This window comes from Rhinopithecus roxellana, chromosome 14 (genome assembly GCF_007565055.1).
Source record: "Rhinopithecus roxellana isolate Shanxi Qingling chromosome 14, ASM756505v1, whole genome shotgun sequence".
Classification (NCBI taxonomy): Eukaryota; Metazoa; Chordata; class Mammalia; order Primates; family Cercopithecidae; genus Rhinopithecus; species Rhinopithecus roxellana.
Genome location: NC_044562.1, coordinates 33,641,559 through 33,654,077, shown reverse-complemented (window position 1 = coordinate 33,654,077; position 12,519 = coordinate 33,641,559). Strand labels below are relative to the sequence as shown.

Genomic DNA, 12,519 nt, shown 5'->3' with positions numbered 1-12,519 from the left:
TCAAGTGATGCACCTGCCTTGGCCTCTCAAAGTGCTGGGATTACAGGCATGAGCCAACAGCATCCAGCCTATAGTTATTCTTTATACTGAACATATTTGTGTATGGTTTTTTGTCTGTAATATCACATATTCGAACACATGTTTTTAAAAGATTTTGTTAAAAAAAAAAAAAAAAGAAAAAAGCTAAGTAAAAGCCAATTCAGGACAGTGTCAAACAGTTCAGGGTTCTTTTATTGCACACTGTGTCACCAAAATTATTTCCTAAAAGGGGACAAAAGAATAGAGTGCACGGTATGTAACCGTCACAAAACAAAGATTTATTAACAAGACTAAAACAACTTCAGTTGCTAATGGAATAAACTATTTTACCCAGCATTTAAGCAGAGTTTACTTTTTAAACATAGGTGGTGTACTGATAAGATCACTTCAAGATTCTAGAGAATAAAAAGTTCCAGCAAACTCTCACATGATGTGTAGGAGAAAAAAATTTCATCTTCTCAGGAACTTCCAACGTCACTAAGACTGACTAATGCAAGTCACAAAAAAAGAAGAGGGATGCTGTGGCTTTCTGGGGAAGAAAACCTTTAAAAGTCATCCTTGTGAATTTTGGACAGCTGACTTCTTATAAAGAGCTTCCCTCCTACTTGTTGGGCGTATTCATGCCCCTTTGGCCCCTTTGGCCCGGGACAGCATTCATGCCCCTTTGGCCCTCCCCTATCACTCCCCTGTCTTTCAAGCAGGCAAAAGTACCAGCCTTGCAATGAGAATCTTCCATCTAGGGCACTTTCCTTCAGTACAAACCCTTTGTGCCCCTGCAGGCACTTCCTGTGAATCACTGTCTGGCCCCGGAGCTTTGTAAACTGCAGGTTTCTGCAGGAAGCCACAGATGAGGTGTGCCAATCTTCCCAATCTGCTCAGAGACCTGGCTCTGGAAAATCCAATAGTATGTGGTGGGAAAAAAGTCAGGCCATCTGGGCCCCGGTCTGAGAAATCTCACTGACATAAACATACTCGTCAACACTCTCTAAAAGCCCTTCCAATGGGGAGAAGACGATTTGATCAGCTCCAGGGTCATGAGAGTCCACACTGTAAAATGAAAAACTCTACAAATGTGAAAGATTGTGATACTTCTAGAGTTGGTGGTGATTCCCTTTTACATGTTGTGAGCCCTCCCTTACCCCCACCCTTCTTTCCCACTGGCACCTGGTTTCCCTAGCCTCAATGCAGGAAAAGGCCCAGTGTTTCTGGATCCCAGGCTGTAACAATTCAGGGACAGATTCAAACTCCAAACACAATTTCTAACACATACCACATAAGCAGTTAGTTCCATACCTCTCAGTGCACCAGAAGGGCTCTGCTCTTTCTATGGCATTGAAATCTACTAGCATATGAATCCCAGTTCAACCATGTGTGCCTCTAAGCAAGTTACTGAAGTTCTCTGTGCCTCAGTTTCCTCAATGGCCAAGTGGGGATGGCGGACATAATTCCAGCCAATCCTCATTATTTGCAGATTCTGTATTTGAAAATTCGCCCACTCATCAAAATTTACCTGTAACCCCAAAATCAATACTAGTGATGTTTCCAAGGCCATTCGTGAACAGGCCTAGAATGGTAAAAAATTTAGAGTTGCCTGAGATGCACAACCCAGATGCGGTCAAAAGGCAACACTCAGGCTTCTTGGTTCAGCTATCAGATTGGAAACAAGTGTCCTTTTTGTGATCACTTAGCAACATTTTATTTATTTATTTATTTTGAGATGGAGTCTCACTCTGTCACCCAGGCTGGAGTGCAGTGTCTCAATCTCAGCTCACTGCAACCTCCGCCTCCAGGTTTGAGTGATTCTCCTGCCTCAGTCTTCAGAGTAGCTGGGATTACAGGCATGTGCCACCACGCCCAGGTAATTTTTGTATTTTTAGTAGAGACGGGGTTTTACCATGTTGGCCAGGCTGGTCTCATACTGCTGACCTCAAGTGATCCACCTGTGTTGGTCTCCCAAAGTGCTGGGATTACAGGTGTGAGCCACTGCACCCGACCCCCACTTAGCGGCATTTTTTTTTTCATTTTTGTACTTTTAGCTGGCAATTTCACTGTTTAGAATATCTCCCAAAATGTAGTGCTGAAGTGCTAACATACATGTTGGATAAGCTTCACTCCAACGTGGGATATAGGGTGTTGTCCATGAGTTCAATATTGATAGATCAACAATATATATTAAATAAGGTGTCTTTAGGCAGAAACCCAAAAAACAACGTTATGTATTGATTGGTTGACAGGGATCTAATCCTGCCATCGGCTCACAGGAACCTAACCCTGTATTTCTCCTAGGAACAATGGTTCAGTATTCACTAATTCAGTGTTCAAGTGACTTTACAGAATCTAACTACCACAGACAACAAGAATCAGCTGTGCCTCATAGGGCTATGGTGAGGATTTTATTAACAGATACAGAAGAAATGGTTTAGTTTGAGTCACATTGCTTGGGGCAGAGACTGAGTTGAGGAGGAAAGTATCTCTGACAGGGAAGTTCATCTTCCCTGCCCTCATGCTCCTGATCCTGCACAGATTGGGCTTGTGATAGACTAGGCACTGTTGTAAATGCTTTCTATCTGTGGGTCATTCCGGAAAATTCAGTTTGTTTTGAATTTGACCCACACCTGAAGGCCCTGATCAATTCCTTTTTAGAATGATCCTTTTGTGGGCACAAAATAGTCATCTAGAGCAAACTGAGATTTTATTTTACTTTTCCCTCACAGGAATTCAGGCACTGTAGAAAAATAAAACAGTGACATCTGTTCTCCATTCATTGCCTGCAGAGGGCATCAAGTTTGTTATCATGAATGGAAGCTGCAGGTGGGCATCGAGATGAACAAGGAGCAAAATAGATTTGGAAGCTCATTATATGGTCCTCTTGGGTGGCTTAAGAGAGAGCCACGCATAAAAACATAGCTATCGTTGTTCATTCTTTCCATTTCTTCTTTTGCTTTTGAAAAATCAGACAGATGTAATGATGTTTATCAGTTATTAACAGCTAATAGAAATTAGAGAGTAACAATTGTACTTCCCTGAAAAAGTTCAAAGTAACCCTTGTGAAAGATCCCTCGGTGCATGACGTTTACACCACAGCCAGCTCTTTTGTGCCCTGACTCAGCATCTCCCAGGCCTCTGATGTCTGTATTAGTTCCTACATGGCAGTAGGCTCCATGGTGCCAGAGGACCTGAGCATCTCTCTCTCCTTAAAGGTGACTGCAGCTGTGCCACCAGGAACACAAAGATGCTCAGAAGAATCACATGTTCAAGCGATTCTCCTGCCTCAGCCTCCCAAGTAGCTGGGATTACATGTGCCCGCCACCACGCCTGGCTAATTTTTTTTTTAATTTTTAATAGAGACAGGGTTCACCATGTTGGCCAGCCTGGTCTCAAACTCCTGACCTCAGGTGATCGGCCTGCCTCGGCCTCCCAAAGTGCTGGGATTACAGGTATGACCCACCGCACCTGGCCTCAGGTAGATTTTTATATGGCAAGAGCATGTTCTTATCACTGACAGAAGAAAGCCATGCTACAAAAGTGAAATAATAACCAATGCTTTGGGCTCACACATCTTTCCAAAAGCATTCTGTAATGGGTTGAATAGTTTCCCCCCAAAAGATATGTCCAAGTCCTAATCCCCAGTAGCTATAATTATGACCTTATTTGAAAACAAGGGCTTTGCAGATGTAATTAAGTCAAGGATCTTGAGATGAAATCATCCTAGGTTTTAGGGCAGACTCTAAATCCAATCACTGGTGTCCTCAAAAGAGAAAAGAGAGGGATATTTGAGACACAGAGGAGAGACACATCAAAGATGAAGGGAGGCAAACAATGAGGCTGTGTGGCCACAAGCCAAGGGACACTGGGAGCCACCAGAAGCTGGAATCACTGAAAAATGATTCTCCCCTAGACCCTTTGGAAGGACTGTGGCCCTGCTGAAACCTTGATTTCGGACTTATGGCTTCTAGAACTGTGAAAGAATAGATTTATCTTGTTTTAAAGCTACCACATTTATGGGAAGTGGTGGTGGCAACCCCAGAAAACTGGTGATTACATACTCCAAGTATTTCTTTTAATTAATAACATGAAATTTTGAACCAAAAGCCACTCACTATTTTACAGACAAATGATCAATGATCTAGCCACACCAAAACAATCTATTTGCATCATTATCCTCTCCTCAATGCATACCGGTTTATTGTTGTTGTTGTTGTTGTTGTTTGATCACTATTTACCCTGTTTTAGAAATGTGGTCAGTGTAGGGGAGAGTAGCATACAGAACCTCAAACCTTATACGGACGGTTGATATTGTGACTCTTAGATGACTCAGTCCTAAAATTGGGGAAAACGTGAGAAAACAGTAAGTAGATGATTCAAATATTTGGGACTGAAGCCTGGGTTAGGATCAAGGCTGTGTTAGAATCAGGCCATGTGTCCTTTCTCCAGGCCCAGACTTGTTCTTCCTTCCACAAAAATTGCTTCCATAAAAATTGCTCCTTCCATAAAAATAAAAATTCCTTCCATAAAAATTGCTCACTCAAAATTATTCACTGCTGAGACAACTCTGGACAGAAGAGTTAGACAAAAGGTCAGGATTCATATTTCCTGGGTCTTCAGCCTCCTTCCGGGCACTACCGCCAGCCTCACTGCTCTGTATTCCACGTCGGGTCAAACAGAACGTCAGCTAACACAAGTCCATGGGCAGAGGACAATCAAGCCTGGAACAGCCCTTCAAGATCATGATTAAAGTCTGATCTCCTTATTCTACAAAAGAAGAAACTAAGGTTCAAGGAAGTTAGGAGACTTCCCCAGGATCTCACAGCTGGTTAATAGCTGGGATGAGGACCCTGGTCTCCTAACTCCCACTAGGCTTGGTTCACAGAGCCAGTATGCATCATGTTTAAGAAAACTAAACACAGATTCAGTGTAAAGGTCACCACTGCAGGTGAGAGCAGGATGCGGCTATGGAGAAATATGTGCATCACCCAACTCTATTTAACGTTTTCTTTCTTAAGGTGAGTGCTAGGGTAGCTAGCTATGGGTATTAGCTTTATTATTCTTCACAATATTTTGCTTTAAATACCATTTAAAATTTTTACACATAGAAAGCAATTAATAAACAAACATTCATTGTAATTATTACTATTCAAAAAGTATGGGCCAGATGCAGTGGCTCATGCCTGTAATCCCAGCACTTTGGGAGGCCGAGGCAGGAGGATCATGAGGTCAGGAGTTCGAGACCAGCGTGGCCAACATGGTGAAACCCCGTCTCTACTACAAATACAAAAAATAGCTGGGCATGGTGGGGTGCACCTGTAATCCTAGCTACTCAGGAGGCTTAGGCAGGAGAATTACTTGAATCCAGGAGGCAGAGGTTGCAGTGAGCTGAGATCATGCTATTGCACTCCAGCCTGGGCAACATAGTAAGACTCCGTCTCAAGAGAGGAAAAAAAAGGATTTATTCAGTTCTTATTCCATGTAGACCACTGTGCTGGGCACCACAGAGGATACTAAGGTAAGATTCAGCCTCTCCAATTTCACTGGAACTATACCACCCACCTTATAACGTAATACTAGGCAAAATGCAGTAAGTGACTCGAGGGGTAAAAAGAAAGAAACGAGATACCATAACTTCTTGGGGAGAATTTCTAAGACTTCATCAAAAAGGTGGCAACTGAAAAGGTAGTCTTTAAAATCTGAGCAGAGTTTTAAAAAGTAAAGAAAACAAAAAGGTGTCTCTGCTAACAATTATGGCATTGGCGATGGCACCAGGAAGAAAACCTGCATGATGAGGTTGATCACAGACAAAAAGACTAGAGAAAGCAAAATCAGAGAAGCCAGGGCAGCAGAAAATGTAAAAGAAAGGATGAATAGTCTGCACAGAGGTACTCCATGTACACTGAGAAAAGAATATCCAATTTCTTTCTCTTTCAAGAGAGCACTTTTCATGTAATTATACCAGAGGCAGAAACCAGATTTCAGTGCCTGGCAAACAGTAGAAGCCCAATAACTACTAACTTAATAAATGGATGCTACCCAAATGGATGCAATCCTTCAGTCCCATCTTGAGCATCAGCATTTAGAGCTGTGCTTCTCAAAGGGTATTCCTAGACCACCTTCAGCAAAACTATCTGGTATATTTACCAAAATGCAGAATTCCAGGCTCCATCCCAGACCCAGTGAGTCACAATCTTTAGGGATAGGTCCCAAAAGCTGCATTTTAAGCAAATTTACCAGGTGATTCTAAGTGGGGGGAAAATACAAAGGTGAAGAAGCAGGTGGGGGTACAGTTTACTATTCTTTAAAGACGTTTGTGCGTTATACAGTGAACAGCAGAGAACAGGAGTTGAAGGGCAGGACCACAGCAAGATAAATTTTTAGTTGGGGGAAGCCTCAGCAGATTTCTAGACAAAGGGGAAAGAAAGAAAGAAAGAAAAGAAAGGAAAGAAAGGAAAGGAAGGAAGGAAGGAAGGAAGGAGGGAGGGAGGGAGGGAGGAAGGAAGGGAGAGAGAGAGAAAGAGAAAAGGAAAGAAAGAAAGGAAGGAAGGAAGGAAGGAAGGAAGGAAGGAAGGAAGGAAGGAAGGAAGGAAGGAAGGAAGGAAGGAAGGAAGGAAGGAAGGAAACTAGTGGGCCAGAGAGAAATACAGATGCAAATCAGAGAAAGCACAGGCATTCCCCCCGCTGGGACATGGTTCCAGAAAAAGCAAAAGGACCAAAGTCAAAAGGACCAATGTCATCAGTGGTATTGTCAGTCTGGCAAATGAGCTGGGACCAAGCGTTGTTTTTCCTGAATGAACGGAGTCCCTGGTGCATTTTGGAAAAGGACTGGAGGTGACCATGCACACAGGTGACAAATGTCTTCCCTGACCTCACCTCTTCCATGCACTATTGCCTTAGGGAGCGAAAACACGGAAACCATTCTTTCAATCAGTAAAGGATTTGGTTTGGGAATAAAAGATGTCTGAACAAAACTTTTTTTATAGATGGAAAAAAATTGACATGAAGAATGATGCTCTTAATAAAATAATAATTCGGACCATCTGCCCACAGGATTTCACCACATCAAGATTTCAAACCAGTCATTTTTGTATATAGCACGCCAGCTTCTCAAAAAGTTAGATATACTGTTACTATATGGTCCGCTAACTCCACTCCTAGGTATTTACCCAAGGGAGCTGAAAACACACATCTACACAGAAATCTGTATGTACTTGAATGTTCACAGCAGCACTCATAATAGCCCAAAAGTAGAAACAATCAAAATGTCAATCCACTAATGAATGGATAAGCAAACTGTGATAGAGCCACACAATGAAATCTTCAGCCATAAAAAGGAACGAAGTGCTGATACACGCTAAAGCACAATGAACCTTGACACCATTCTGTGAAGTGAAATAAGCCAGATACCTAAGGCCACATATTGCATAATTCCATTTATACATAATGTCCAGAACAGACAAATCCATAGAGTCAAAAAGTAGACTAGTGGTTGCCTCAGTGGGGGCAGGAAGAGAGGGAAGAGTGACTGCAAAAGGGTATAGTGTTTCTTTTTGGGGGTGATGAAACCTGCTGGAATTAGATAGTGCTCATGCCTGTAATCCTAGGACTTTGGGATGCCAAGGTGGGTGGATCACGAGGTCACGAGTTCAAGACCATCCTGGCCAGCATAGTGAAACCTCATCTCTACTAAAAATACAAATAAAAAGTAGCCAGGCATGGTGGCGGGCACCTGTAGTCCCAGCTACTCGGGAGGCTGAGGCAGGACAATGGCGTCAGCCTGGGAGGCGGAGCTTGCAGTGAGCCAAGGTCACGCCACTGCACTCCAGCCTGGGCGACAGAGTGAGACTCTGTCTCAAAAAAAAAAAAAAGATAGTGGTGATGGTTGCTCAACTTTGTGAATATACTAAAAACTACTGAATTGCATACTTTAAAAAAATTTTAAATCAACTAAAAAGAGTTTTCAGATCCAATCTTCAGATGCCTTGTATAGGAAAGAACCTGCAGGTACCCATATACACACATGCCACTGTTCCACGTATCCATTAATAAGCTGTTCTTCCCAAATATTCTTACATGGAAATGATGCCAGTATGACACTAAACCACATGAGACCAGTCCACTCATACCCACATGCTCAGAATAACAATGATAATTAATTACTACAATTTATTGAGTGTTAACCATGTGTCACACTCTCTACTAAGCACTTTATATGTATTATCTCCTTTCATCTCTCACAGCAACCCTTTGAATTATGTACCATTATCATCCCCATTTTACAGATGAGGAAATTGAGGCACAAATAATTTTAATAACTTGTGCCAGGTCACCCAGTTGGGTGAGCAGACTCCTTCCAGGCAACCTGATTCACAAGCACTATGCTATTCCGCTCCAATTGACCTTGGGGCTTCTTAAAATCACCTGCAAAATTCACTGACTTGTACTCACTGGATAGAAGCCAAGACAGGAGAGGGTCTAGATCTTAAAACCACCAGAACTATTAACTGAAACAGCAATCCTGGACAGAAAACTGGAAATACTCAGGCCTCTGAGGATGAAACTAAGCTCAAGCCTGTATTTCATGTTACTAAGAGCCCTGAAAAGTTCAGCATATAACCTAAGCATAAAATTCTAGATTGTAGTTGCCCACTACCTATTAGATTAGAGATAGATTATTCCATTTCTCCCTACCCACAATAATCTAAAAATCTAAGTGGGAGTGCCATCGACAAGAGCAATCAAAAACACCGTGTATTGTGTGTATGACTTTATATATATAATATACAAGAGTTACATGTTTATATACATGTGTGCTCACCAAACAGCAAGGAGTAGATGGTAATTTCTAAGTCCTACATCCTACAAGAGGAAGATGGATAAGGGCAAAGTAATCAAAGAAGATTGCTTGAGAAGGCCTTCAAAACAGCTTTTGGTAAGGAGGAGCAAGGATAAAGGTCACCACTTGAGGGAGGGTTGGAGCAAATGAGTGGATTATTCCCACAGCCGCAAGGAGTGTACACTGTTTAATGTACTGGAAAATCACAGTGGACAGACAGGAAGGGGTTATGTAAGATCTCCAAAGTCAAGGGGGTGTTTGGACTTGATAGAGTAAGAAAAGGTAAATCATCCCTTAGAAAAAGTTGTGCAAGCTGTATTACGTGACTTGCATACTTCAAAGAAAGAAAACCTGGCTTCAGTATTGGCTTACTCAACCCTGGAGTTCCACCTGAAATACTGTTTCCTAATTCCATTTTAAATATTCTGTTTCTGTCATGTCTACCCCTGAGGCATGACCTAGTCCAGCCTCGATTTCAGCAAACTCGAGATAGAAAACCATTGCTTAAAATCACAGCCCTGAACAAAACTGGGCTGGTATGGTCTCTTCACAAAGCCTCTTAGCTTATTGCTAATGAGAATTACGTTTCCTCACACTTCATAGCTTAACCTGTAATGAATCAACATCCTAGTGAATAGGCTGCCCCTTGATGAAACATGCATTTTTTTCGTGTGAAAAATATTTCCTCGTACTCAGTCACTGGAATTGTCTTCTCTGGGTAACAAAATTGAATGAGAAATAGACAACTTTTTTTGCTGAATGACACAGAAATCCACAGTCGCCCATTTCACTGTAATATACCGATCAAATACCCAGTCACAGTTGTATTTTATCAGACCCCTATGGAAACTTCTGATTAACTTCTCTCCCTTACTTCCCTGCCCAGGCAGGACACCCGAATTCTTGGCACTTTGTACAGACATCCAGCTGGGTCTCAGGTGTCTCCGAAGATTTGTGCTTTTCGACAAAAATCTTACCCAAGAATTAAACGCAAAACATCCTATAAGGAACCAAGGGGCTGAGATGGCGCCTCCGCGTGCCCTTCTAGCAAGCCCACCTCCCAGCTCACACAAGCACACAGGTGTCCACACTCCCGGCGCCCGGCCTCGGCCCAGGTAAGCCCAGATCCCGGCCCGGGCGGTGCACCCACCTGACCAGGGGCTCCTTCTCAGGCAGGGCGCGCTCCTCCAGGCACTTGCACCGGCAGCAGCAGCACACGGTCCTCAGCCAGTCCCTCAGCCCCATGGAGAGCGAGGGGCCCCACCGGCGCCGGAAGGCTGGGGGCCAGTCGCCGCGGCGAGCGATCGAGGCTGGGGCGCGGCCACCGGGCCGGCGTCCAGGTGCGGGGACAGCTGCAGCCCGGGCGTCGCGGGCTGGTCCGCGCGCATCACGCCGCGGCCGGGGACGCGAGCGAGGGCTGCAGGCCGCGCGCCCTCCTCTACTTGCGTTTTGTTTGGGGCGTGAGTTTTCTTGGGGCTTTTTTCCCTCTCTTTTAATTCCCCGAGCGCAATTTGGGGCGCATGCGTCCCCGAGACGCCCCGCTGCCGCCCTCTAAGGGGGAAGCAGAGACTCCAGCCAGTCCTCAAAATCCCAGGGCACCGAAGACAGGCAGCCAGGCTGGGGGAGGGCGGAGAGGGGAAAGCCCTGGAGCCACAGAGCACGAGGTTGGGCTGAATCTATTCATACCTTTTATTGGCTTCACTGCGCGAGGAAATTAAAGTTCTTCATCCACCCCCACCCCCACGCCTTCAAAGCAGAGTTTTGGGCATGTTTTTGATGTCAGCTCCACACAGAGAAAAAGTTACCAAAAGAGCATGGATTGATGCATCTAGACGTAGGGGTTTGTTGTTGTTGTTGTTGTTGTTGTTGTTTAATATATTTACAATGATTTGAAAAATTGTTTTCAAACCTCCTAGTCCTTAAGTAGCCCCTATTTGTGAAGCAACCACTTGTGAGTTTCCAGAGTTATTTATTTATATGCAGTTGTATTTATTTGTGCTTGTAAAAACTTGTTAATATATGTGCCTGTCCTCCTCCCTTTGACCCAGACAGCGGCAAACTCCACACATTTCTGCACCTGGTTTGTTTGACTCAGTGTATCATGGAGGCTGTCCCATGTCAGAGCGTGGATATCCTCCTCTCATTTTAACAGTTTCATGCTAAGCAGTTTTAAGGATGCCCACATGTTACTTACTCAGACCCCTATTGATGGACATATGGGGTGGATTCCAGCCTTTTGTTATTAAGATAATGCTGCAGTGAACGTTCTTGAACCAACGTATTTGAACACATCTGCAAGAATATCTATTGGATAGGCCGGGTGCGGTGGCTCACCCCTATAATCCCAGCACTTTGGGAGGCCGAGGGGGGGGCGGACCACGAGGTCAGGAGTTCGAGACCATCCTGGCCAACATGGTGAAACCCCATCTCTACTAAAAATACAAAAAATAGCCGGGCGTGGTGGCACGCTCCTGTAGTCCCAGCTACTCAGGAGGCTGAGGCAGGAGAATCACTTGAACCCGGGAGGTGGAGGTTGCAGTGAGCCGAGATCACACCACTGCACTCCAGCCTGGGTGACAGAGCAAGACTCCGTCTCAAAAAAAAAAAAAAAATTAAATTAAATTAAAAACAAAAAAGAATATCTATTGGATAAATGTTTGGCAGTTGAATTGCTGGGTCATTGGTCTGGTGCCTTTTTAATTTTGATGGATCTTGCCAAATTGCTCCCCAAAGAAATAATCCGAATTTGCACTCTGACCAGCAACATATGAAAGTATCTACTTCCCTATACCCTCGCCAAATACAAGGTTCAATCTGAAGTGTTGTCTTTTCCAGTCTGATTTATTCAACAAATATTTATGGAGCATCTCATCTGTTATGTGCCAGGCATTTTCTAAGAGCTGGGAATACAGCAGTGAATGAAATAAATACAAATCTTTACTCTCATGGAGCAAATGTTCTAGTGGGAAGTCAGACAAACAAAGCATTATTCAGTATGTTAGGAGTCGATATGTACTATGGAGAAAAATAAGGCGAGGAAGGGAGTAAGAAGTGCCAGGGAGAGCGGGGTGTGTGTATGTGTGTGCGTGCGCGCGCATGTGCGTGCGTGCGTGTGCGTGCGTGTGTGTGCGTGCGCGTGTGTGTTGCGTGGAGGGGAGTGGTGCCTGCACTTTTAAATGAGGTGGTCAGGGAAGGCCTTGCGGAGACTATGACATGTAAGAAAAACTTGAAGGAGGTGAGCAAGCTAGCCATGATACTGCCAGGAAGAGTATTTCAGGCAGAGTGAAAGCTATGGGCAAAACCCTAGAGGGAGAATGAACTATAGGGTACCTGTGAGAGAGTATGGACTCCAGGGGCCCTAGAGAGAAGGGGGCCATGGAAGGGGAAGAGTTATAGGAGATAGTGGAACATGGGACGTTGTAGGACATTGATTGCAAGGACTCTGGATTTTGCTCCACATGAGCTGAGCAAATCTTCGGAGGTTTTTGAGTAGAGGGAACGATATGGTCTGACTAAGATGGTAATAGGATCCACTGGCTGCTGTCTTGAGAAAAATCTAGGTGTCAAGGGAGATGTATATGGAGGCCATTCTAATAACCCGGGTGACAGATGACAGTGGTTTAGACCAGGGTGGTGGGTGGTAGCAGTCTAGGTGA

The 12,519-nt window shown here is 44.1% G+C and overlaps 1 protein-coding gene across 1 annotated transcript in view; it reads right to left on the bottom strand.

Moving 5' to 3' along the window:
• MREG (melanoregulin) overlaps nt 1-10,400 on the bottom strand; it is a 78,647-nt gene extending 68,247 nt beyond the window's left edge. Inside the window, exon 1 of the mRNA XM_030917138.1 lies at nt 10,014-10,400. Coding sequence (XP_030772998.1) covers nt 10,014-10,108 — 95 coding nt within the window. The 5' untranslated portion in view covers nt 10,109-10,400. The remainder of the gene's footprint in view (nt 1-10,013) is intronic.
• Nucleotides 10,401-12,519: the final 2,119 nt, after the last annotated feature.